The sequence below is a fragment of the Ahaetulla prasina genome, chromosome 1, assembly GCF_028640845.1.
Source record: "Ahaetulla prasina isolate Xishuangbanna chromosome 1, ASM2864084v1, whole genome shotgun sequence".
Classification (NCBI taxonomy): domain Eukaryota; kingdom Metazoa; phylum Chordata; class Lepidosauria; order Squamata; family Colubridae; genus Ahaetulla; species Ahaetulla prasina.
This window is the reverse complement of record NC_080539.1, coordinates 376,734,530-376,761,443: the sequence shown is the minus strand read 5'-3', so window position 1 is coordinate 376,761,443 and position 26,914 is coordinate 376,734,530. Positions and strand designations below refer to the sequence as shown.

Genomic DNA, 26,914 nt, shown 5'->3' with positions numbered 1-26,914 from the left:
TAGCTAGCCTTGCTGGCTGATGTAATCTTCCCAGGTGTGGTGAGTTTCTGTTGCTAGGCGGGTCCTATTGTGTTGCAGATGATGGTCCATTGACAAAGGTGGGGAGAATGAGTTTCTGCCTCTGGCCCATTGACAAAGGTGGCAGGAAGTTGCAGGGAGCTCCTTTGTCCTTAAAACAAAGTTTCTCCATTTCTCTCATCCAGGGAAATATAATATTCTGCCTTTTTTAATATTTCCTAAGATATTTCATTCTTCTAGGAGGGGTGGGTGGGTGCTAACTTCCTACAAAACAAACACAAATACACACAGAGACGTTGCAGGAAGAGCCTTGCGAAGACCCTCTGAGTCCGTCCCCCCCCCAGACAGGGAGGGGAGGGCAAGACCACCCCCTCCCCAGCAGAACCAAAAGGGGAGGGGGGCACACGTCTCTCAAGCGGTGTTTTTCAGTCTAGGCCTCTTTTAAGATGGGTGGACTCCCACTTTCCCTGGCTAGCTAGGGAATTCTGGGGGCAGAAGTCGGCAAACGGCTGACAAGGGAATTCTGAGAGTGGGCGTCCACCCATCTTCAAGCGGCCCAGGCTGGGGTGGGGGGGAAAGAAAGAAAATCGCTGATCCAAAAGGCTGTTTTATTGGGCATCCCTGCTTGCTTTGGTCGTCCCTTCGGGAAGACGGGTTCTTCCTCCACGCTGACTCCGCTGCAGGTCTTTAAATGCGAGTCAAGGTTCCAGTCCTCATGTTCCCGAGTACAGGATCGGCGGAACGCTTTCGAGGCATCGTGAGCGAACAAGCGTTTACCTCAGAGTTGCCGCCTTTTTTGGCCGACTTCCGGTCGGAGTCCCGCCCTCGTCGCCGCACGGAGCTCACATCCGGCGGCTCCTTGTCCCCCCTCATTGGCTGAAAACGGAATCAATCCCGGCGCAAAGGGCGGGCGGCGGGAGCTGAGGGGACGAAGGCGAGAGAGAGATTTATTCCTACGGAGAAAATATTGACTCCCTTTTCTTCTTCTATGGCTAAATAGATGTTAATTAAATGAATTAAATTTAGTTACTGAAGAAACGTGTGTTTTCCCGCGCTGAGGAGGGTAGAGGGGAGGGGAAGCGCCTTCCCGCGCTTTTCCAGCCTCGGAAGCGCCTTCTGCGGTCACCGATATCTGTGGAGGCCAATTCCTAGAACGGCGCTCTGATGATCAGGCGGGTCGCTCTAGGCTCCACACTAGGAGCTGCAGCGCTTCCGGGTAGGTCGGGAAGTCAGGCCAGCCATGGAAGCAGCCGGAGTGGCCCCCATCCGAGCCCAGTGAGTACGAGAGCCCCGGGGCTTTGGCCTACCTCTCCGACCGGGCCGAGGCCTTTGGAGGCTCAGCCTTTCCCCCGCTTCCTTTTGCAGCTCTGGGAGCCCTCCTTGTGAGTTCCTCGGAGTTACGACCTGCAGGAGGAGGGCAGCCGCCGCCGGGCAAACTCTTGGGAGTGGGGTGGGTCGGGTCAAGAAAGCCCCCTCCCCCTCTTTACCAAATCCCTATGGAACTGCCTCCATGAGCAGGGCAGGTTGGACTAGAGGACCTCTTAAGGTCCCTTCTCATGAGCGGGTGTGTGTGTGTGTGTGTGTGTTTGTGTGGTTGGACTAGAAGACCTCTTAAGGCCCCTTCCCATGAGTGGGTGGGGTGTGTAGTTGGACTAGAGGACCTCTTAAGGCCCCTTCCCATGAGTGTGTGTGTGTGTGTTTGTGTGGTTGGACTAGAAGACCTCTTAAGGCCCCTTCTCATGAGCGGGTGTGTGTGTGTGTGTGCTTGTGTGGTTGGACTAGAAGACCTCTTAAGGCCCCTTCCCATGAGCGGGTGTGTGTGTGTTTGTGTGGTTGGACTAGAGGACCTCTTAAGGCCCCTTCCCATGAGCGGGTGTGTGTGTGTTTGTGTGGTTGGACTAGAAGACCTCTTAAGGCCCCTTCCCATGAGCGGGTGTGTGTGTGTTTGTGTGGTTGGACTAGAAGACCTCTTAAGGTCCCTTCTCGTGAGCGGGGGTGTGTGGGGGTGTGTTTGTGTGGTTGGACTAGACGACCTCTTAAGGCCCCTTCCCGTGAGCGGGTGTGTGTGGGGGTGTGTTTGTGTGGTTGGACTAGAGGACCTCTTAAGGTCCCTTCTCGTGTGTGGGGGTGTGTTTGTGTGGTTGGACTAGAGGACCTCTTAAGGCCCCTTCCCGTGAGCGGGTGTGTGTTTGTGTGGTTGGACTAGAGGACCTCTTAAGGCCCCTTACCATGAGCAGGGTGGATTGGACTAAGACCCTTAAGGCCCCTTACCATGAGTGTGGATGGGGTGGGGTTTGGATAGAAGACCTCTTAAGGTCCCTTCCCACTCTATATGATTCTCTCAATGGCTGAGGCTTTTAGGCTACTCGGACCTAAAAGGGTGACTTCCCCCCTCGGAACCCCAAAGAGGCATCTAAACGGGGCAATAATCTAAATAAAACAGCCCGCCAAGCCTGGAGTAAGGGGATTGTAAGGGGATGCCCCAAAGATGCTGGGACGAAGCATCGAAGGAAGGGAAAGCTTGCTAAATGATACAGAAGTGTAATTTTAAGTTTTCCCATCGGCTTCGGCCAGATATACAGGTAGTCCTCAAGTTGCGGCCGCAACGTAGCCCCAACTTTCCATTTGCTAAGCGGGCCAGTTGTTCACTGAGTGCTGCCCCATTCTGCGACATCTATTTTGGGATCACGGTTTTTAAGTGAATCGCTGAGGTTGTTAAGTGCCTTCCCCCTGGACTTCACTGGTCAAGAAGGTCGCCAAAGGGGATCACGTGACCCCCCGCCTGGGACACGGAGACCGTCATAAATACGAGTCAGTGGCCAAGGGTCCAGACTTTGATCACGTGATCCTGGGGATGTTACAACGGTCGTAAGGGCAAAAACAGTCATGAGTCATTTTTTTCACTGCCGTTGGAACGTTGGTCTCTAAATAAATGGTCGTAAGCAATGGGAGTTATGGTCATAAGTCAAGGACTACCTGTCCTGCTAGGTAGGATTTGTGAGATGGTGGGGTACACTTTTCTCGCCCCCAAGAAACCCGAGGAAAAAAGCTGAAGAAGCTTCTTGGATGAGTGATAAGTGACTTTTTTTTTTCCTGTGCTGTGGTAGCTCCGAACGGCCGCTAAACGAATGGTTGTACACTGAGGACTGTATTCAGCTCTCCGGCACAGAAGTAAGCAAGGTGACATGAAGGAGGTGGGGAACACCTGAGAGACAGGAGTTCACTCAAAATTTATGACAAAAGGGGCAGACAGAACAGCCATTTGGAATATTACTTGTGTTTAACATATAAAGAACGGTTGCTGGAATTGGGTTATGTCTAGTTTAATGAAAAGAAGGACTAATATTTGAGGGGCTGCCCCAGATATGTGTCTGTGGCTGTGTCAATCTATTATTCCAGTATTTGAGGGGCTGCCCCAAACAAGAGGGGTGTGTGTCAATCTATTATTCAAAGCACCTGAGGGCAGAATAAAGAAGCAATGGATGGAAACTAATCAAAGAGAGAAGCAACCTAGAACTAAGGAGAAACTTCCTGACAGTCAGAACAATTAACCAGTGGAACAGCTTGCCACCAGAAGTTGTAGGGGCTCCATCACTGGAGGTTTTTAAGAAGAGACTGGACAGCCATCTGTCTGAAATGGTATCGAGCAGGGGGCTGGACTAGAAGACCTCCAAGGTCCCTTCCTGCTCTATTCCATTCCTTTCCATAGCATTCTTGTTCTGTTAACTTCTCAACCGTGTGTAGGATTTAATCCGTTAGTAGCCCAGAGTCCCAATCGGCCAGTGACTGGCATATCAATTACTGTAATTATATCTTCTTTTAAACAGTTTACAGGCTGCCTGCCCTCAGGCTACCCTGTGCAGCTTATGCTTAAAAAAAAGTGCAATCCTATAAAATCAATAACTACACTGATTTGTTTCAAGTAACGGCCGAGAGAAATAGATTGACTTGCATGGTTTAGTCGGGTGAGTGAACGTTGAAGGCCACATACAAACATTTATGGAGATTCTCAAGTCATCCAGGTCCTGGTGGTTCCAAAGGTGCTTTTTCAAAAGGCAACTGGACTTTGTTTTTTTTCCTTGAAAACGTTAACTAGAATAGAGCGGGAAGCGACCTTGGAGGTCTTCTAGTCCAGCCCCCTGCACAAACAGGAGAACCTCTACCATTTCAGACAAGTGACTATCTAGTATCTTAAAAAAAAAACCCAGTGATGGAGCGCCCACAATTTCTGGTGGCAAGCTGTTCCACTGGCTAATTGTCTTCACCGTTATTTCTTCTTAATTCCAGGTTGCTTCTCTCTTTGGTTAGTTCCATCCAGAGGTGGGCTGCTGCCGTTTTGGACCAGTTCACCCGAACCGGTTCAAAGAATTGACAAATCGGACTACTGGCTGGCCCTGCCTGGTTTTTTGGCCTGTTTTTCGGGCTGTTTCCCACCCAAAAAACAGCCCCCCAAAAAATCTGGCTGCGAGAGGAAGAGAAGCCGGGTGAGACGTGTCCTGGGCCCCCACTTCCCAGAAGCAGCAACCTCAAACTCTTCCCCCCTCTGCTACTAGCCCCCTTCTTCTCACGGGATCGCCCAGCAACAGGGAGGGAGAAGGGGGAGCATTTCTGTCTGGCATTCTTCCTTCAATGCTAGCGGCTGCCGCTGCTCCCTTCTCCTTCTTCGTCTCAACTGCTGGGCGATCCTATGCCAAGAAGTGGGCAGAGGGAACCCAGGAAGTGTCTGGGTCCAGCTTACTCAACTTCTCTTCCTCTCGCAGCCATCTTTCCCAGTCTACCTTGATGCAGTCTCTCTCATACACAAACAAACAAGTTCGATCTTTCTTTCCTCCCCTCCCACCCGCCACCAGAGACCCCTGGATTCCCTCCCCAACCCTGCCCGTCCCATACAGGTACCACCCACACAAGTGACGTAGAGTTGCCCATGCCCACTAAGTCACATGACATTCCCCCCACACCCAGCCAGTCACTGGGGCAGAGAACCGGTTGTTAAAAAATTTGGAGCCCACCACTGGTTCCACCCATTGTTTCTTGTCCTGCCTTCTGGTGCTTTGGAGAATAAATCGACCCCCTCTTCTTTGGGGCAGCCCCTCAAGTACACTGCTATCGTGTCCCCCTCTCATCCTCCATTTCTCCAGACTAGCCAAACCCAAATCCTGCAAACCTTCATGTTTTTTTTGTCTCCAGGCCTTGAATCGTCTTAGTTGTTCTCTGCACGTTTTCCAAAGCCTGAACGTCTTTTTTTTATGGCGGGCAAAATTTCGCTTCTCATTCAAGAAGCTTTTTCAGTTCCATCTTCAAAGCTTAAAGAAGCTTCTTGGATGAGAAGTGAAACATCTACAAGGAAAAAACGAAGTCCAGTTGCCTTTCGAAAAAGCAGTTCCGCGCAAACCTTAAAAATAAAATTTTAAAAATCCTTGGGAATTGCCCGCCTGATAAATAGATTTGGGGGGTTGGGGGGGTGGCGTGTCTGTATGGGATACAAACTGGCAAAAGACATTTCTTTAAAGAAACTCCAATTAACGGAGGGCTTGCAACTTTTCTCCCTTGAGATACCGCTGCTCAAAAGAGGACTTCCACGCCCACCTTGAGAAGGAAGAGAAGCCGAGGAAAGATCCAGATGGAGCCAAGAACGACCTGCAGGCCGCCGAGCGAGGGGAGCCTCCCGCCAAGCTGCAGAAGGTGGAACTTGATGGGGCCGGAGAAGGGAAGCCTGCGGAAGTTGCCGTTGCGAGCGCCCAAGAGCCTCCGGGACGGAAGAGGCTGCGAGGGCAGAACAAGAACCGCCATTGCATGAAGCCGACTCACTACGAGAAGCAGCGCTTGTGCCCCTCCGTGGTTCAGGTAAAGTCGACGCGTGGCACACGCCTGCTAGACGACTCCACTTGCCAGGCCTTGAAAAAAGCGTTTCTGCCACTGGCTTAGCATTCGCGTTCCTTGGGTGACTTCAAAACAGACCAAGGGGTTCGGTTTTAATAGAGTAGAGTAGAGTAGAGTAGAGTAGAATAGAATAGAATAGAATAGAATAGAATAGAATAGAATAGAATAGAATAGAATAGAATAGAATAGAATAGAATAGAATAGAATAGAATAGAATAGGAAATGGAAATGGAAATGGAAATGGAATGGGAATAGAATTAGAATTTAGAATAGAATAGAATAGAATAGAATAGAATAGAATAGAATAGAATAGAATAGAATAGAATATTGGACTCAAGAAGAATAGAATAGAATAGGGAATGGAATGGGAATGGAAGAGAAGAGAAGAGAAGAGAAGAGAATAGAATAGAATAGAATTTTTATTGGCCAAGTGTGATTGGACACACAAGGAATTTGTCTTGGTGCATATGCTCTCAGTGTACATAAAAGAAAAGATACCTTCATCAAGGTACAACATTTACAACACAATTGATGGTCAATATATCAATATAAATCATAAGGCTTGCCAGCAACAAAGTTACAGTCATACAGTCATAAGCGGAAAGAGATTGGTGATGGGAATGATGAGAAGATTAATAGTAGTGCAGATTCAGTAAATAGTCTGACAGTGTTGATGGAATTATTTGTTTAGCAGAGTGATGGCCTTCGGGAAAAAACTGTTCTTGTGTCTAGTTGTTCTGGTGTGCAGTGCTCTATAGCGTCGTTTTGAGGGTAGGAGTTGAAACAGTTTATGTCCAGGATGTGAGGGGTCTGTAAATATTTTCACGGCCCTCTTCTTGATTCGTGCAGTATACAGGTCCTCAATGGAAGGCAGGTTGGTAGCAATTTTTTTTTTTTAGAATAGAATAGAATAGAATTAGAATTAGAATAAGAATAGAACAGAACAGAACAGAATTTTTATTGGCCAAATGTGATTGGACACACAAGGAATTTGTCTTGGTGCATATGTTCCATAATGGCTAGATAGAGGTAGTCCTCGCCTAACAACCAGTCACAAATATTCTCTATAGTCCTCGACTTAACAACCATCCATTTATTGATCGTTCAAAATTAGAAGAAGCTGAAAAATGACTTGTGATCATTTTTCACACTTATGACTATTGCAGCATCCCCATGTGATCAAAATTCAGATGTTAGGGGACCTGGGCCCCCTTAAAAAGCCGGAAGCAGAGTCTTGGTCCCGGCAAAACCCCTTTTAGTTACACGACTGTGAATTCCTTTCATTCGCAGTCAGCAAGGCCGGACAAACAGTCTTTCAGAAGAATATATTTATTTATTTATTTATTTTATTTATTTATTTGTCGAGTACATATTAGGTAATATATATATATATGTATAAGCATGAATTGAATACATAAAATGAATACAATTAAAGGGAACATTAGCTTTAAATGATAAAATGACATGTGGTATTAAAAGGGCCGGGATAGCTCAGGCAATAGAGAAGCCTGTTATTAGAACACAGAGCCTGCAATTACTGCAGGTTCGAGCCCGGCCCAAGGTTGACTCAGCCTTCCACCCTTTATAAGGTAGGTAAAATGAGGACCCAGATTGTTGGGGGGGCAATAAGTTGACTTTGTAAAAAGTATACAAATAGAATGAGACTATTGCCTTATACATTGTAAGCCGCCCTGAGTCTTCGGAGAAGGGCGGGGTATAAATGTAAACAAAAACAAAAAAATTAGAAGTGGTGTGTATAAAGAAGATATTTTCTGGAAGATTTGGAAACCATTCGTGGACTATGCGCTTGGAAAATTGGACGCCTCGGTACCTGTACCTTGAAAACGTGGATTTTGGCAATCATGAGGACATATCCGAAGACCCAAATCTTCCTTTTTTATGTATAGCACAAGGGTGGAATAAATGTATTTTCTTTCTTGTTTGTAATGTTATAAAAAAGCAATAAAAAAATTAATAAAAAAAAATAAAAAATAAAGGGAACATTAGGACAGGAACGGTAGGCACAGTGGTGCGCTTATGCACGCCCCTTACAGACCTCTTAGGAATGGGGTGAGGTCAACAGTAGACAATCTTAACGTTAAAATTTTGAGGGTTTGGGATGAAACCATTCCAGGCATTGACCACTCTGTTGCTGAAGTCATATTTTCTGCAATCGAGTTTGGCGTTTGATGTTGATAAATCATGTTTATCCACATAAAATCATATTTATCAACATAAAACGTTATCTCGCTTGGAAAGCTGCCACGTAACTTGTTGCAGAGACAGAGAGATACAGAGAAGGGGGGAGAGAGGGAGAGAGATGTCAAAAGGATTTTGTGGTTCCCGGTGTTTTTTAACAACCGGTTCTCTGCCCTAATGACCAGCTGGGTAGGCGTGGCTAGGGAGGGGTCATGTGACTAGTAGAAGTGAGTGACATCGAGTTGGCCATGCCCACCCAGGTCTTGTGGCTCCCGGTGTTTTCTTTTCTGTGGGAAACCGGTCCAAATGGCTCTTTGAGTGTTTAAGGTTGCAGACCTCCAAGTGGCCTCGATGACCCTCTAACAGGATGCAAATGACCAGCTTTGTCTGCAAGGAGTATAAATCCTTCCCTTCCCCAGTATCCTGTCAGAACTGAAGAAGCTTCTTGGATGAGAAGCGAAACAAGAAAACTCCAGTTGTCTCCTGAAAAAGCACCTTTGGGACTATAAAATTCTATTTTTTTAATTTTAGTGGGGGGGGAAAACCCTAGTTTCTGCCAGTTTTCCCCATCACTTGTCTTTCTCTCGCCAAAGGAACGTCTGGAAAAATGCTTCTACGGCTCCAGCTGCCGTTTCCTGCACGACCTTAAGGAGTACATGGCCGCCAAGCCCCCAGACCTCGGGGGCCGCTGCCTGCTCTTCGAGACCTTCGGCCGGTGCACGTACGGGGCCACCTGCCGATTCGCAGGAGCTCACCTGGGAGAGGGCTACAAGAACCTGGTGAACGCCGACCTCCTGAAGAAGTGGGAAGGGAGGCTGGCGGTGAGAAACGGCCTCAGTAAGGACGTCCAGCAGCAGCTGCGCAAGAAAAAAATGACCTTTGCCAGATCGGGCGAGTACCTCCGGTCCCTGGGCAAGACCCACCCGGCCAGAAGGCCTGGCAGCCAGGCTGAGGTGGCGGAGACGGGGGCCTCGGACTGCTCTGCTTCTCAAGGAACAAAGGAGCCTGGAGCGGCCAGGTTGGAGGCACCAAACGGTTCTAACCCATCGGAAGGAATAGGTTCTGCTTCGGAAACCGCCAAGAGTCCGATTCCTCCAGCAGAACCGGCTCTGAAAAGAGTGGGCGCGGTGACGGATGAAGACACGGTGAAACTGAGGCCGTCTGAGAAACCCAAGGTATGCCCAGGAAGGGGCCGTGAGCTAGGCTGAAAGCAGGCGAGGGATCTGTCGGTCCATCTACTATTTTATTTAGCCAATCCATGTATTTCCTATCTCTCATTTATCTGTTCTATTTCTCTGTCTGTCTATATCACCTCTCTATCATCTATTATCTAACTTTTATCTATGGGCCTATATGTCATCTCATCTATTGTCTCACTTATCTATCTTCTATCTGTCTTACCTCTCTATTATCTAGCTCAGGGGTCTCCAACCTTGGCAACTTTAAGCCTGGAGGACTTCAACTCTCAGAATTCCCCAGCCAGCTTTCCTGGCTGGGGTATTCTGGGAGTTGAAGTCCTCCAGGCTTAAGGTTCCAAGGTTGGAGACCCCTGAGCTAGCTAACAGATGACAGATAAAAGATAAGATGGTAGAGATCTATCTACCAGCCTGTCTCCATCATTTATTATCTAACTTTATCTCTCTGTCCCTATCATCTCTATTATCTGTTATTTAACTTTTATCGTCTATGTCTGTCTATCTGTCTCATCTATCTGTTGTCTAACTTATCTGTCTCATCTCTATTAGATCATGGATAAAAGATAGACAAGATGATAGATCTGTCTGTCTCTGTTACCTCTTGTCTGTCTAGCTTTATCTCTATTATCTCTCTATATTAATTAACTTTTATCATCTATCTCTGTTTATGTCTCACCTCTCTCTCTCTCTCTCTCGCCATCCATCTAATTTAGAAACTGTCCACTTCCCTCATAGAAAGTCTCCCCACTTTTTGCAAATTAAGTTTAGACTTTGCACAAAGAAAAGAAAAGAAAGGGAGCCAAAGAGTCGCCCCAGCTGCTGCCCCTTCCTCTAGCTGGCATCTCCTTTCAGGTGAGGGCTACCCTCCAGGGGCTGCTGAGTTTTGCATGGTTCAACACACAGACACAGACACACACACACACACACCTCTCCCCCATAACAAATGGCAGCGTTTTTGACTACTGGGCTTTGTTGAGTAGGAAGCAGATTCTCCACAATGCGCAATTTAGTCTTCCCCCGTTTCTCTTTTCCTGTGTCTCTCTTCCAGCTGGATCTGCACGGCAAGCTCTATTTGGCTCCTCTGACCACGGTAAGGAGGCCTCCTTCTATTCTAAAAATACGAGTTCCAGGTATATTTGTAAAACAAAAAACAGACATTCTACCAGCTCCGGAACTGAAATAATTAAAATTTTATTCTACTAAGCTTTCGTCAGCCATCTGCTGACTTCGTCAGAGTATTAAACTACCATTGCAGAGATCTCTGCCTTTATATGCCATTAATCAATTTGGCCATTGCGCCTGAAATAGGCCCTTCCAGCCGTCTCCCACTTGTAATTATCTGTGTTGTTGCTGTCATCATGCTGGTTGATGGAGGCTTAATTCCTACTGTTTCCTCCCTCCTGGCCTGCTTATCTGTAAGGGATGATGTTAGCCTGTCCACTGTCACAATTTGCTGTCTTATCTGTGACCTTGTGGTCGGCAGGGTTTGTGTCTCATTAATTGTTATGGTTTGAGATATTAATATATAAATATATATATATATATATATATATATATATATATATATATATATATATATATATAGGTCTTTGGTTGTTCGGGTTTTCTCCCGTGTAAGATTGGAAGTGTCTTGGTGACGTTTCGTGAAGTCTCATTCGTCATCTTCAGGCTTCAGCTTCGTGCTTCTGGGAGCAATGTGTGATCGCAGCTATTTCTTCCTTTTAACTGCTAGTGGGGTTTGAACTGATTGGGTGGGAGCTTGGCTGTGCTCTGATTGGATGGGGTTTTTCTGTGCTCTGATTGGCTGGGGTGTGTCCTGTGTTGGTGGGGCTTGGTTGTGCTCAGTCTAATCTGTGCTGCAGGGGATTTGAGCTGGTGAGCTGCACTGCTGCTGTTTGGCTTCGTGTTCGTGGTGGTGCTACATCTTCATAGTGGGTGTCAGTCTGCTGCATGTATGGATTGGAGGGGTTTGAAGTGGCTAATGTTGCAGCTGCGGTCTGGCTTCTGGTCCTTGGTCGTGCTTCCTGATCAGTGTGGGTTTGGGTGTGCTTTCTGGGTGGATGTGTGGTGGTGACATCCTGTGTGGACCTCGTGAGTGTGGGTCTGGTGTCATTCCTCGTGTTAGGGACACGTTTGTCAATAAGGGCAGGTTTCCAAATGGCTGGTAGGCGGAGGTATCATCTCGTTTGTTCATGCTGTGTGGGCGTTTATCTCATGGCTTCTCTGATTATTCTGTTGTTAAAGTGTTCAGTTTTGGCGATAGTTCTGGTCTTTTAAAGTCAATATCGTGTCCTGTGACTTTAAAGTGTTGGACCAGGGAAGAAGTTGGTTCCTCTTTTGAATGAGTTCTTGTGTTCTTCAATGCGCATTTATTCTTCTGTTGGTTTGTCCAATGTATGTGGTGGGGCAGGCGGTGCATGGGATTTCATATACTCCTTGATTTTCTAACTCAATTTTGTCTTTGGGGTTTCTTAGGATGGTGGATATTTTTGGTTTGTGCAGAATGTTGTCTTGATGTTATGTTTGTGGAGGATCTTGCTGATTCTGTCTGTGGTGCCTTTTATATATGGGAGGAGGGCTGTGCCATTTTCTTGCTCTCTGTCTTGGGTTTTAGTGGGGGGTTCTTTTTGGATTAGTTTGGTAATTTTATTTCTCTGGAATCCATTGGATGTTAGTACGTTTGTGAGAGTGTGTAGTTCGGTTTTTAGGTGTTGTTCGTCAGCTAAGCATTTTGTTCTAGAGATGAGTGTCTTGGCTACGGAGTTGATCTGTGCTGGGTGGTGGTGTGAGAGTGCATGCAGATAGCGGTTTGTGTGTGTTTTCTTCTGGTAGATGGTGTGTCCTAGGGAGCCATTGGGTTTCTTGTAGACTAAGACATCTAGGAAGGGAAGTTGGTTGTTAACTTGGAAACAGAAGTTAACAACCAACTTCCCTTCCTAGATGTCTTAGTCTACAAGAAACCCAATGGCTCCCTAGGACACACCATCTACCAGAAGAAAACACACACAAACCGCTATCTGCATGCACTCTCACACCACCACCCAGCACAGATCAACTCCGTAGCCAAGACACTCATCTCTAGAACAAAATGCTTAGCTGACGAACAACACCTAAAAACCGAACTACACACTCTCACAAACGTACTAACATCCAATGGATTCCAGAGAAATAAGATTACCAAACTAATCCAAAAAGAACCCCCCACTAAAACCCAAGACAGAGAGCAAGAAAATGGCACAGCCCTCCTCCCATATATAAAAGGCACCACAGACAGAATCAGCAAGATCCTCCACAAACATAACATCAAGACAGCATTCTGCACAAACCAAAAAATATCCACCATCCTAAGAAACCCCAAAGACAAAATTGAGTTAGAAAATCAAGGAGTATATGAAATCCCATGCACCGCCTGCCCCACCACATACATTGGACAAACCAACAGAAGAATAAGTGCACGATTGAAGAACACAAGAACTCAGTCAAAAAAGAGGAACTAACTTCTTCCCTGGTCCAACACTTTAAAGTCACAGGACATGATATTGACTTTAAAAAGACCAGAACTATCGCCAAAACTGAACACTTTAACAACAGAATAATCAGAGAAGCCATTGAGATAGAAAACGCCCACACAGCATGAACAAACGAGATGATACCTCCCGCCTACCAGCCATTTGGAAACCTGCCCTTATTGACAAACGAGTCCCTAACACGAGGAATGACACCAGACCCACACTCACGAGGTCCACACAGGATGTCACCACCGCACATCCACCCAGAAGCACACCCAAACCCACACTGATCAGGAAGCACGACCAAGGACCAGAAGCCAGACCGCAGCTGCAACATTAGCCATTTCAAACCCCTCCAATCCATACATGCAGCAGACTGACACCCACTATGAAGATGTAGCACCACCACAACAGGCCAAACAGCAGCAGTGCAGCTCACCAGCTCAAATCCCCTGCAGCACAGATTAGACTGAGCACAACCAAGCCCCCACCAACACAGGACACACCCCAGCCAATCAGAGCACAGAAAACCCCATCCAATCAGAGCACAGCCAAGCTCCCACCCAATCAGTTCAAACCCCACTAGCAGTTAAAAGGAAGAAACAGCTGCGATCACACATTGCTCCCAGAAGCACGGTTGAAGCCTGAAGATGACGAATGAGACTTCGCCGAAACGCCGCCAAGACACTTCCAATTTTACACGGAGAAAACCCGAACAACCAAAGACCTATATACAAACACCCGTGAAAACCTCAGAAAACAAATATATATATATATATATATATATATATATATATATAAATATATATATATATATATATATTAAAAATCCATCCTAATGAATGAAACCATATTTAAGTCCCTCCCTCCCGCTTATCTTCATAGGAGAGAGTCTTTTTTGTCTCGGGAGAGACCATGAAGTCTCTTTTCCTAAAGAGTTCTCAGCTGTATTGATAGCCATGATGTGAATCCCTCCTGGCTTACATTAACCTCCCTCTGCCCTGCCGTTCCAGTGTGGCAACCTTCCCTTCCGTCGGATATGCAAAGGCTACGGGGCGGACGTCACCTGCGGAGAGATGGCGGTGTGCACCAACCTCCTTCAGGGACAGTCTTCCGAATGGGCATTGCTGAAGCGCCACGAGACCGAGGATCTCTTCGGGGTTCAGGTAGCTTCCTGGTGCAGAATGGGAACAGGAGGGTCCCGGGGGCCGAGAGAGCATTGGCTCAGGTTGAAGCTCGACCTGCTTCTGGCAGAAGACACCTTAACCCTGGAAAAGGGAGAGCAGCAGAAATGGAGGTTTCCCTTGGAGACAGTTGCAGGAATTGGGTCTGTCTAGTTCGGGTGCCTGAAGCGACACGCAGAGCCATCTTTCCGGGCACGCGAGCTGTCGCCCAACTCACCTGTAGCTGCGCACGCGCGCACACCCCAGCGGGTGTTCGGGCATGTGCGCGCATTTGCGCATGTACACTCAGGTACTTGCATGCAGCGCGCATATGCATAGACGGTGTTTGCACACGTGCATTGCGTGCACAAAACCCACACACCTGCGCATTGAACGGGGAGCTGTGCAAAACCTGCGCAGATGGTGTGATTGTGCATGCAGCGCATGGGGGAGGAGCCACACATTAGTGCGGACAGCATGCGTGCACGCAAAGCGTGCGAAGCACATACCTGTTCGGCACTCGGTGAGTAAAAAGTTTGCCACCACTGGTGCAGGGTCTCCTGCTTGAGCAGGGGGGGTTGGACTAGAAGATCTCCGAGGTCCCTTCCAACTCGGTTATTCTGTTTCGGGGCTCCCTGGCGCCTTGCTAACTTTTGGCATCTCCCGTTTGCAGCTGGAAGGAGCCTTTCCAGACACCATGACTAAATGCGCCGAGCTCCTGAACCAAACCATTGAGGTGGATTTTGTGGATATCAACGTGGGATGCCCGATTGACCTGGTCTATAACAAGGTAAGCGGTCATTTTTGGGCCGATGTACGGCTGCCTTTCATTGGCTGAGAGTAATAAAGGGTAGCTTGCGCTCCGATGCCTTAGGCGGCTTAGGAGAACCAGCCCAGCAGTGGGTAGACATCGAAGAGGATTAATCCCCTTTCAAATTTGGGCTTCTCCATCTCTTGACGCGCTCGGGAAATAGAATGGAAATTAGTAAAGTAGGAGCTATCTATGCGAAAGGAAGCCCATGTGCCTGTGCTTCTGTGTAGGTTGAGGGAGGGACGTAAGGCCAAGGGGGATAATGGTTTTATGCCGCTGTAACTCCGTATCTTGAAACCAGACCTTGAGAGGAATGATAAAACAGCTGCCAAGGAGAAGGGTGTGTGGCCATTTCCAAACCGGAATACTATAGGTCAGGGGTCTCCAACCTTGGCAACTTTAAGCCTGGCGGACTTCAACTCCCAGAATTCCCCCAGCCAGCTTTGCTGGCTGGGGGATTCTGGGAGTTGAAGTCCGCCAAGGCTTAAAGTTGCCAAGGTTGGAGACCCCTGCTGTAGGCATACTGTACCACCAAAAGAGGAAAATATTTGTATCTCGGGGTTAAAACTGTGGGGTTCTTGGTGCCCTCTGACCTTGGTGGCTTTTTTGGCAGACGTATCATGACCCGACTAGGGAATATCATCAGTGCTCGAAGGAGGGTGGATTATTGAAGGGGAGAAAGAGGAAGGGGAGGAGAAGGGGAGGGAGGACTTTGGGGTCCTTGCTGCTCTCTGAGCTTGGTGGTTTTCTTGCAGTTTATATACTATTGGCTTTTCCTGTCCCCCCCTCCCCCCCAGGGTCACAGGTCCTTCTGACCAGCAAAGTCAGGACCTGGGTACTTACGGGACCGCCTGCTGCTACCACATGCCTCCCACCGACCTGTACGCTCCCATAGAGAGGGACTTCTCAGGGTGCCGTCCGCCAAACAATGCCGGCTGGCGGCCCCAGGAAGGGCCTTCTGTGGGGCACCCACACTCTGGAATGAGCTTCCCCGGTTTACGCCAAATACCTGACCTCCGGACATTTCGTCATGAACTAAAACACATCTTTTATCCATGTGGGCTGGCTTAAATTAGTTTTAAGGGGAAATTTTATTAATTTTAAATGGGGTTTTTAGTATGGAAAATTTTAATTTCAGGCTAATTTAATAAGTTTTTAAATGGTATTTTAATTTGTATATTGTGTTGTTTTTACTTTTGCCTGTACACCGCCCTGAGTCCTTCGGGAGAAGGGCGGTATAAAAATTAAATAAATAAATAAATAAATAAATAAATAAATAAATAAAGTCAGCGGGGGGGGGGAGCCAAAGTCACTTAACCATATTGCTAACAACTGCGGTGGTTCGCTTAACAACTGTGGCAAGAAAGGTCATAAAATGGGGCAAAAATCACTTAACAGTGAGTGCAGTGGTTAGAATGCAGAATGGGAAGCTGGCTCTGCCCACTGCCAGGAATTCGATCCTGACCGGCTAAGGGCTGACTCAGCCTTCCATCCTTCCGAGGTCGGTAAAAGGAGGACCCAGTTTGTTGAGAGCAATAGGCTGAGTCTGTAAACTGCTTAGAGGGGGCTGTAAAAGCACTGTTAAGTGGTATATAAGTCTAAGAGCTAAGTGGGAAGGAGGGAAGGAAGGAAGAATAATAATAATAATAATAATAATAATAATAATAATAATAATAATAATAATAATAATAATAATAATAATAATAATAATAATAATTTAATTTGTATACCGCCCTTCTCCCGAAGGACTCAGGGCGGTGAACAGGCAAATAAAATACAAACAGAAACATACACCATAATTAAAACAACCCTTAAAAAACTGATTCAAATTTGCCAGAAAATTTAAAATAACATTACACCCCATAAAATTACAGAAATTTAAAACCCATCAAAGTTCAAATAAAATTTAAATTTAAAATTTAAAATCAGGCCAGTCCAGCCATACGAAATAAATAGGTTTTAAGTTCGCGGTGAAAGGTTCTAAGGAAGGAAGGAGCAAGAGGCTGACTCTGTAAACTGCTTAGAGAGGGCTGTAAAAGCCCTGTGAAGCGGTATCTAAGTCTAAGGGCTTAGTGCTATTGCTATTAACAACTGTCTGGCTTAGCAAGAGAATTTTTGGGCTCAATTGTGGTCATAAGTCGAGGACTACCTGTATTAGAAAGTGGGAGAGGGTGAATTGCAATCCCAGCCTAGCCATGAAAGACACCTGGCTGACCTTGAGCCAGTCACTCGCTTACTCTCTCAGTCCAACTCACCTCACAGGGTGGTGGTGGTGGTTGTGGGGCAAATGAGGAAATACTTATTATATTCAAAGCCTTGAAGGGTCGATAAGAAATAATACAGGCAGCCTATCAAATAAATAAACGATCTCTGAACGCCTGCTTCGCCCTCTTCTCCTTTCCCTTCCCAGGGTGGCGGATGTGCTCTGATGACCCGAACCAATAAGTTCGAGCAAATCGTCCGAGGCATGAACTCCGTAAGTCAGCGGCCGATTCTCTCCGGCTGATTCACGCAGCGTTCAAGTGATTTCATGTCCTGTCTGGTTTTCCTAACCGCCTGAAACTCTGTGTGTGTGTGTGTGTGTGTGTGTGTGTGTGTGTGTGTGTGTGTGTGTGTGTGTGTGTGTGTTTCTTTTCCTAATGGATTGAAACTCTCCTGTCTTTAACAAAATGAAATTAAGTGATGAGAAAAGGAAGGTTCTACATTTAGGCAAGAAAAACATGTACAAGTACACAGGTACAGTACAGATGGTACCTTGCTCAATGGTAGTACCTGTGAGAGGGATCTTGGAGTCCTAGTGGACGACTATTTAAATAGGAGCCATCCGTGTGCAGCAGCTGCCAAAAAACCCAACACAGTTCTGGGCTGCATCAACAGAGGGATAGAATCAAGATCTCGTGAAGTGTTAATACCACTTTATAATGCCTTGGTAAGGCCACACTTGGAATATTGCATTCAATTTTGGTCACCACGATGTAAAAAAGATGTTGAGACTCTAGAAAGAGTGCAGAGAAGAGCAGCAAAGAGGATTAGGGGACTGAAGGCTGAAACTATGAACAGTGGTGGAATTCAATTTTTTTTACTACCGGTTCTGTGGGCATGGCTTGGCTTGGTGGGCGTGGCAGGGGAAGGATACTGCAAATCCCCATTCCCACTCAACTCTGGGGACAGCCAGAGGTGGTATTTGCCTGTTCTCCGAACTACTCAAAATATCCACTACCAGTTCTCCACAACCTGCTGAATAGCACCCCTGCATACAAAGAACGGTTCCAGGAATTGGGTAAGTCTAGTTTGATGAAAAGAAGGACCAGGGGTGATGTGATAGGAGTTTTCCACTATCTATGGGACTGCGCCAAAGAAGAGGGAGTCAAGCTATTCTCCAAAGTACCCGAAGGCAGGACAAGAAGCAATGGATGGAAACAAATCAAGGAGAGGACCAATCTAGAACGAAGGAGAATTTTCCTGACAGGAAGAATAATTAACCGATTCCTTCCCTCAAGAAGTTGTAAATGCTTCAACACTGGAAGCTTTTAAGAAGATGTTGGATAACCATTTGTCTGAAGCGGTTTTCTTCCTGAGCAGGGGGTTGTTCTAGAAGATGTCCATGGTCCCTTCCAACTCTATTGTTCTATTCTATTCCATTACATCCCACCCCACCCCACCTCCTTTTGCTGTGCTGCATTTCAGGAAACATGCACAAAAGGTGTCAGGGACTCAATGGTGTGACAGATCAGGCCCTGTCCCATCCGGCTTGTGTGTTTTTCCAGGTCTAACTAGATGGGGTCTGTAAGCTTGAACCGTCCTCTCCTCTCCTCGTGATCTTGTTGTCTATTTCAACTTTATGGAACAGATCCTTGGGTTCTTGCCTTGTTAAAAAAAACCAGCAGATTCAAAGAAAGCAAATTCTATCAAGCGTGGGATTCCCAAACAAACGTGCCCCAGACCAGTTCGGAAGAGGATGAACCAGTGGGTCCTGGGCACGTCAGGAGGGGAGTTGGTCGGTGGCTCCAAGCACAACTGCAGCCAGGCCACTCTAAGGCTTCAGGTGGGGAAAGCAGGTAGCTGCAGCGATGAGGAGGAACTGCCTTCTGCACCCGATCCAAGGACACGCAGGGCAGAGAAAAGGCAGGAGCAGAGGAGGTCAGCCAGAGTGCTCGCGAGGAGGCACCCTCGCCCTTCCTGACGGGCTGCCCCAGAACCTGACTATTTAGGCACGGCAGAGAGAGAGGGAAGCGACACTGGGAACAAGGCGTTCCTTTCCTAGCTGTGTGTTTTCCGGTTGTCGCGATTCCAGCCGTGCCTTGGATTGGCCCCCGTGCCTTGACTTTGGTTCGTGCCTTGTGAACTCCGGACTTTGCTTGCCTCGTGAAACCTCTTGTGCTGTGGGTTTAATTCCGCCTAGTGTGGGTTTATTTGGATTGGGAAACTTTCAAGCACCTTGAGGACTCCCTGGCACGTTGCGGTCTAGACTAGCATCGGTCTGCTTTTGCCTGGACTTCATGGGGACAGTTCTGGGTTTTCTGCAAAGGGGCTGCAGGGGAATATTAATAAACCCACCGCTACGTTGGTGTGCTGCATGCGGGTGAGTGAGTGGCTGTGAGATATCAATAAACCCAGCAACCCACGGTTACGTGTGAGTGGTGGGTGTGAGTGGGATGGCACATGGCCTCAGTTTTTTTTCTCTCCTCTTTCTCTCTCAGGTCCTGGATGTTCCCCTGACGGTTAAGATCCGGACGGGCGTGCAAGAGAAAACGAACCTGGCTCATAAACTGATCCCCAGCCTCCGAGAATGGGGAGCCTCGTTGGTGACGGTATAGAATGCTCTGCTTTCCTTACTCCGGTTGGGATGGAGGCCTGGTTACTCGCCTTGGAAAATCTGAGTGCTAACTCATCCTGTCAGAGGGGGAAGTGGGGGGGCTCAGAGGGGAAGAAGCAGATAGCATTCCTGTCCCGTCTTTCCTCTTCCTGGGGGTTTCTCCAGCAAAGGTTCAGGGAGAGAGAGAGAAGTGGAAGCTCTTTCCTGCTTTGCTGCTTTTATTTAGAGCAGGGGGTCTCCCAGCGTGGCAACTTTTAAGACTTGTGGACTTCAGCTCCCAGAATTCCCCAGCCGAGCAGGCTTGAAGGCATCCAAGCCTTGCCGAGTTTGTTTCATCCGTGCCAACTGCGCCTTTTTTCTGCCCCTCGTTAGCTCCACGGCCGATCCAGAGAGCAGAGGTACACGAAGATGGCAGACTGGGGCTACATAGCGGAGTGCGTCCAGGTGGCCAGCCCCATGCCCCTCTTCGGTAAGTGGCGGGCGGCCAGTTCCGGCATTTCCTCGTCCTTCTGGGTCAGCCCTTCCAGGATACTTCAACATGCATTGTTTCCAGCATGGCTTTTCTTGCTTCCCTTGAATTAGTCAGCAAGACATCTGTCCGTCTGTCTGTCTATCAATCATCTATATCTATCCATCTATCATCTATCTATCATCTATGTATCTATCTAATGCAGGGGTCTCCAACCTTGGCAACTTTAAGCCTGGAGGACTTCAACTCCCAGAATACCCTAGCCAGCTGGGGAATTCTGGGAGTTGAAGTCCACAAGGCTTAAAGTTGCCAAGGTTGGAGACCCCTGATCTAATGTATCTCTCTTTCTCTCCTTATCTGTCTATCAATCACCTATCTATCATATTTGTTTGCTGTCCGTCATGCCGCAAGGTGACTCTGGGAGGCTTACAACATTAAAACAAAAACATAAGTAAATGAATAAATGTTATATACACCCACACATAAATATATTTATATATATATATATATATATACTTACACACACACACACCCCTACATACCTACATAGACCTACATACAAACACCCGCGAAAACCTCAGAAAACACACACACACACACACACACACACACACACACACACACACACACATATATATATATATATATATGTTTTCTGAGGTTTTCACGGGTGTTTGTATATAGGTCTTTGGTTATTCGGGTTTTCTCCCACGTAAAATTGGAAGTGTCTTGGCGACGTTTCGACGAAGTCTCATTCGTCATCTTCAGACTTCAGCTTCGTGCTTCTGGGATATATATATATATATATATATATATGGGATATATGTATATATATATATATATATATATATATATATATTTGTAGGTCTTTGGTTATTCGGGTTTTTTCCCACATAAAATTGGAAGTGTCTTGGCGACATTTCGACAAAGTCTCATTCGTCATCTTCAGGCTTCAGCTTTGTGCTTCTGGGAGCAAGACATATATATATATATATATATATATATATATATATATATATATATATATATATATATATATATATATATATAATTTGTAGGTCTTTGGTTATTCGGTTTTCTCCCACGTAAAATTGGAAGTGTCTTGGCGGCGTTTCGACAAAGTCTCATTCGTCATCTTCAGGCTTCAGCTTTGTGCTTCTGGGAGCAATGTGTGATTGCAGCTGTTTCTTCCTTTTTAACTGCTAGTGGGGGTTTGAACTGATTGGGTGGGAGCTTGGCTGTGATCTGATTGGATGGGGGTTTTTTTGTGCTCTGATTGGCTGGGGGTGTGTCCTGTTTGGGTGGGGGCTTGGTTGTGCTCAGATTAGTCTGAGTTGCAGGGGGATTTGAGCTGGTGAGCTGCATTGCTGTTGTTTGGCTTCGTGGTCGTGGTCGTGGTCGTGCTACATCTTCATAGTGGGTGTCAGTCTATTATATATATAATTCAACTTACAACTACATTTGGTGGCCTTTTAAAGTTACAACAACACTAAAAATGGACTTTTTGCAACCATTGCCACATCCCCTTGGTCATATGATCAAAATTCAGATGCTTGGCAACTGACTCACATTTATGACGGTTGCAGCATCCCATTTATGACGGGACAGTGCAACCGTCATAACATCTCTTCATTTATGTATTTTTCCTTTAACTTTTTGGATATATATATATATATATGTATGTATGTATGTATGTATGTATGTATTTATTTATTTATTTATTTTCCTTGCGGTACAGGAAACGGCGATATTTTTTCTTTCGAAGATGCTAACCGAGCCATGGAGAGCGGAGTTTCAGGAATCATGATTGCACGGTAAATAGTTTCTCTTCTTCCATCCTCTAATAGAAAAATTAAAAACTTCCATTGCTTAATGGAGAATTCAGAACCGTTCTTCTGCTTCCATCCGAAATTCACAAGCTGATCTCCTCCGTCACGTATATCCGTCATGTGGGGCTGGGAAAGACAGCTCTCTGCAGCCTTTGTAGAAGCTATACCAGCTCACAGCCGAGTTCCTCCTAGAATAACAGAGTTGGAAGGGACCTTAGAGGTCGTCTAGTCCAACCCCCTGCTCTTTGTGGAGTAAGGAATCACTTTGTGCAAATTTAGAATTAGAAAATTAGAATTAGGAGCCCTCCTATCCTACCACCTCTTACAGTACTAGACAACATGGTATCAACAACGGAGACCTTCAAGTTTTCTCTTTCTTTTCTTTCTTTCTTTCTTTCTTTCTGTCTGTATCTATATATTTATATCCATGTACTAATCATTTATCCATATCTATCTACCTACCTATCATCCATCTCTCCATCTCTCTCTCTCTTCTACATCTATCCATACTAATCTATTTATCTATCCATATCTATCAACCTACATACACACACACACACACACACATGTATATGTATAATTCAACTTACAACACTACATTTAGTGGCTTTTAAAGTTACAACAGCATTAAAGGAGCCTTCCTATCCTACCACCTCTTACAGTACTAGACAGCACTGTATCCACAGTAGAAACCTTCCAAGTTTCCAGGTTCTATCATATGTCAGAACTTAAAATGGACACCCAACACATCAAAAAAGCACAAGAAAGAATGTTCTTTCTGCGCCAACTCAGAAAGCTCAAACTGCCCAAGGAGCTGCTGATCCAGTTCTACAGAGGAATTATTGAGTCTGTCATCTGCACCTCTATAACTGTCTGGTTCGGTTCTGCAACCCAACAAGACAGACACAGACTTCAGAGGATCATTAGAACTGCAGAAAAAACAAGTCCCCCAGCTCAACCCTCTCCCATTTCTGATGCGCTCCACAGATGTTGAACGCTGTCACGACTGTTGTTCTTGGTCACAGGGGAGCGCTCATCAAACCTTGGATCTTCACCGAGATCAAAGAACAGCGGCACTGGGACATCTCTTCCAGGGAGAGGCTGGGCATTCTCCAAGACTACACAAACTACGGCCTGGAACACTGGGGCTCAGACACGCAAGGCGTGGAGAAGACCAGGAAGTTCTTGCTGGAGTGGCTTTCCTTCCTCTGCAGGTGAGTGTCGTGTCCCCCTCCCCCCTCCGACGACCGGGTCTAGGAAGTCCGTATCAAGCGTGGCCACGAAGCCTCTGCAGCTTTGCCAAATTCCTCCGAGGTTTCTCAGGGCAGGCAGGAGTCCAAATTGTGACTTCAGCAAACTAGATGAGACTTTGCTTGACTCAAGGAATGCCAAAAGCAGGTCCTTTATATAGGCTGTGGGGTGTGGCTCCATGACTCAGCATTTATCCAGGCCTGCCCCTCCCTTCCTTCTGCTGGCGTCGCCTCTCAGATCTCCGGAAGCGAGGATCTTCCCACTTTGAATTGTCTTCTGCTGTTTGAGAAAGGGAGGGGTCAGAAGGAGTAGGCCCAAGTAATTCCAATCCGTGGCTGACTTCCTCTGATGGCTGAGCCAAAGGAACACACGCCGTATGAGTGAGGTTTGTTTGTTCATTCCTGACATCCTGTCCGGGCATGGGGCCAGGGCCAGGGGCTGGAGGCATGACAGGCCGTTCATCTTCATTATCAGACTCCAAGTCTGATAGCAGGCCCGGGTGTAGACAGGAGTGGCCTGGCTGAGGAGAGGAGGGAGGACGAGGCACAACAGAGAGGATGGTGGGCAGGGCGGCTCTTTTGCAGGAGAGCTAGACCTGGAGCGATTCGACAGAACTGGAATTGGCTAGGAGGTGCTTTTTCAAGAGGCAACTGGACTTTCTGGTTTTTCTGCTCTCTTTGAAGACGTTTCGCTTCTCTTCCAAGAAGCTTCTTCGGCTCGGACCGGATGTTGGGGAATGGAAGGATTTATACTCCTTGCAGACCGCTGGTCATTTGCATCCTTTTAGGGAGTCATTGAGGCCACTTGGAGGTTTACCTGTGTCCTCAGGGTCACCTGAGTGGTGCAAATGTGGGTGGAGTCTTCTTCAAACTGCTGACGACATAATCTATCTCCGGTGTACGACACGGTCCTTTCAGCAGCTCCAAGGTGACCCTGAGGACACAGACAAAATCTCCGAGTGGCCTCAACGACCTTCTAAAAAGGATGCAAATGACCAGCTGTGTGCAAGGAGGATCAATCCTTCCATTTCCCCAAAGGTGCTTTTTCAAAAGGCGACTGGACTTTTTTATTATTATTATTTGAATTTATATCCCGCCCTTCTCTGAAGACTCAGGGCGGCTTACAATGTGTTAAGCAATAGTCTTCATCCATTTGTATATTATATACAAAGTCAACTTTATTGCCCCCAACAATCTGGGTCCTCATTTTACCTACCTTATAAAGGATGGAAGGCTGAGTCAACCTTGGGCCTGGTGGGACTAGAACTTGCAGTAATTGCAGGCAGCTGTGTTAATAACAGACTGCATTAGCAGCCTGAGCCACCAGAGGCCCCTTTCTTGTTTGTTTGTTTTTTCCTCTAAAGACGTTTCGCTTCTCATCCAAGAAGCTTCTCCAGCTCTGACTGGATGGTGGGGGGAAAGAACCTTTGGGACGACCGCGACCTGGATGACTGGGAATGTCTACAGACTTCCATTCTCCACCATCCAGCCAGAGCTGAAGAAGCTTCTTGGATGAGAAGCGAAACATCTTCAAAAAAAAACAAAAAAACCAGAAAGTCCCGTTGCCTCTTGAAAAATCACCTTTGAGACAAGCATGACCTGAATGGCTAAGAATAGGGCCCTCTGGTGGCTCAGGCTGCTAAGACAGTCTGTTACTAACAGCTGCTTGCAATTACTGCAGGTTCTAGTCCCACCAGGCCCAAGGTTGACTCAAGCCTTCCATCCTTTATAAGGTAGGTAAAATGAAGACCCAGATTGTTGGGGGCAATAAGTTGACTTTGTATATAAATATACAAATAGGATGAAGACTATTGCTAACATAGTGTAAGCCGCCCTGAGTCTTTGGAGAAGGGCGGGATATAAATGCAAATAAAATAAAATAAAATAAATCTCCACGGACATCTCATTTCCAGCTATTTATTTTCCTCTTAGGTACATCCCCGTGGGTTTGCTGGAGCGCCTGCCGCAGCGAATCAACGAAAGACCCCCTTACTACCTGGGCCGAGACTACTTAGAGACCTTGATGGCTAGCCAAAACGTGGACGACTGGATTAAGATCAGGTACGAGGGAGCTCAGACCGCACCGCGCTTTGCCTTGCCGCACCTCTTGAATTCCTCAATAATCCAAGTTTCTCCTTTCTTTCTTTTTTTTCCCCAGCGAGATGCTGCTGGGCCGCGTTCCTGCCAACTTCTCCTTCCTGCCAAAACACAAAGCGAATTCTTACAAATAAGGTGGGGCGGGGCCTGAAGGAGAAGCGCCGACATCGTCCGCCTGCTGCTTACCTGTCTGTTTATTTGAATCATTAAAAGAAATTTTCCTTTTTTTTTTTTTCAAAAAAATGCTGGCTACGTTCATTGCTTCCCCGATTTATCCCCGTCCCCAGGACCTCTGTTTTTGGGTGGGTGGGGGGGCTCAGCCCACCTCTTGAAGGGCTGGCCGCTTCTTGGGAGATACCCCAATTCCAGATTTACAGATTACAAGATTTTCACTGCTAAGTAAGACGGTTGCTAAGTGAGTTTTGCCCCGTTTTGCAACCTTTCTTTCCACGGCTGTTAAGTGAATCACTGCAGTCCTTAGTTAAACACGGTTCTCAAGTGAATCTGTCTTTGCTTTTTTTTTTTTTTTTTTAATTTATATGCCGCCCTTCTCCGAAGACTCAGGGCGGCTTACACTGTGTCAAGCAATAGACTTCATTCTATTTGTATATTATATACAAAGTCAACTTTATTGCCCCCCCAACAATCTGGGTCCTCATTTTACCTACCTTATAAAGGATGGAAGGCTGAGTCAACCTTGGGCCTGGTGGGACTAGAACCTGCAGTAATTGCAGGCTGCTGTGTTAATAACAGACAGACTTAGTCTGCTGAGCCACCAGAGGCCCTTATTTTATTTATTTATTTATTTATTTATTTATTTATTTATTTGCATTTATATTCCGCCCTTCTCCGAAGACTCAGGGCGGCTTACACTGTGTTAAGCAATAGACTTCATTCTATTTGTATATTTATATACAAAGTCAACTTATTGCCCCCAATAATCTGGGTCTTCATTTTACCTCCCTTATAAAGGATGGAAGGCTGAGTCAACCTTGGGCCTGGTAGGGCTTGAACCTGCAGTAATTGCAAGCAGCTGTGTTAATAACAGACAGACTTAGTCTGCTGAGCCACAGAGGCCCTTGGGGATCATGTGACCCACGAGACACTGCAACTGTCATAAGTACGAGTCAGTTGCCAAGAATTTTGATGGTGTGACCATGGGGATGCTGCAGTGGTCGTAAGTGGGAGAAATTTTTTTTCAGTGCCACTAAAGGAGTGGGTGTAAGGCAAGGGCTACCTGTATTTATGTCCTTTCTTCTTTTTCTTCTTCTTCATCATCATCATCATCATTATTATTATATAAAATAATTCAAGGCAGGAAACATAGTTAAGTATAGATAGTCCCCAACTTTTCATATAGTGACCGTTCAAGGTTACAAGGGCCCTGTAAAACGTGACTTAGGACGGCATTTTCACACGGCCCTTGCTGCATCCCTTCCTGACACATGACCAGAATTCAGACGTTTGGCAAATGGCTCGTACTTACGACAGCCGCAGTTTGTCCCAGTGTGCGTATGTGTATCACATGATTCCTCTTTTGCGACCTGAAGAGCAAAGTCAAAGGGGAAGAATTCACTTAACCATTTAAGAACACTGATTCACTTTAATGACGGCAGTGAGAAAGGTCGTAAAGCAGGGCAGAACTCAGAGTCTCCCTTCGCAACGTAAATGTTGGGC

At 46.5% G+C, this 26,914-nt stretch overlaps 1 protein-coding gene across 3 annotated transcripts; it reads left to right on the top strand.

The window, feature by feature from the left end:
* The first annotated feature begins 1,152 nt into the window (after positions 1-1,152).
* DUS3L (dihydrouridine synthase 3 like) lies at positions 1,153-25,463 on the top strand. 3 transcript variants are annotated; one of them, XM_058163723.1, is made up of 14 exons: positions 1,267-1,293; positions 3,126-3,189; positions 5,571-5,862; positions 8,691-9,272; positions 10,342-10,383; positions 13,816-13,968; positions 14,639-14,755; positions 17,187-17,252; positions 19,477-19,587; positions 19,965-20,061; positions 21,800-21,875; positions 22,916-23,104; positions 25,073-25,201; positions 25,299-25,460. In XM_058163723.1, the coding sequence occupies exons 3-14, from the start codon at positions 5,812-5,814 to the stop codon at positions 25,369-25,371; spliced, it is 1,686 nt and encodes a 561-aa protein (XP_058019706.1). In that variant the 5' UTR covers positions 1,267-1,293; positions 3,126-3,189; positions 5,571-5,811; the 3' UTR covers positions 25,372-25,460. The 3 variants fall into 3 exon arrangements, with proteins under 3 accessions (XP_058019705.1, XP_058019704.1, XP_058019706.1); XM_058163722.1 differs by lacking the exon at positions 3,126-3,189 and having other exon boundaries at positions 1,153-1,293; XM_058163721.1 differs by lacking the exon at positions 3,126-3,189 and having other exon boundaries at positions 1,168-1,400; positions 25,299-25,463.
* Positions 25,464-26,914: the final 1,451 nt, after the last annotated feature.

Excerpts from the sequence above, each read along its gene's own strand:
- DUS3L (XM_058163721.1), top strand. The coding sequence starts at position 1,183 with ATGATCAGGCGGGTCGCTCTAGGCTCCACACTAGGAGCTGCAGCGCTT. Across the intron at positions 1,401-5,570 it reads CAGCTCTGGGAGCCCTCCTT|ATACCGCTGCTCAAAAGAGG; the intron begins GTGAGTTCCTCG and ends TTCTCCCTTGAG. Across the intron at positions 17,253-19,476 it reads TCGTCCGAGGCATGAACTCC|GTCCTGGATGTTCCCCTGAC; the intron begins GTAAGTCAGCGG and ends TTTCTCTCTCAG.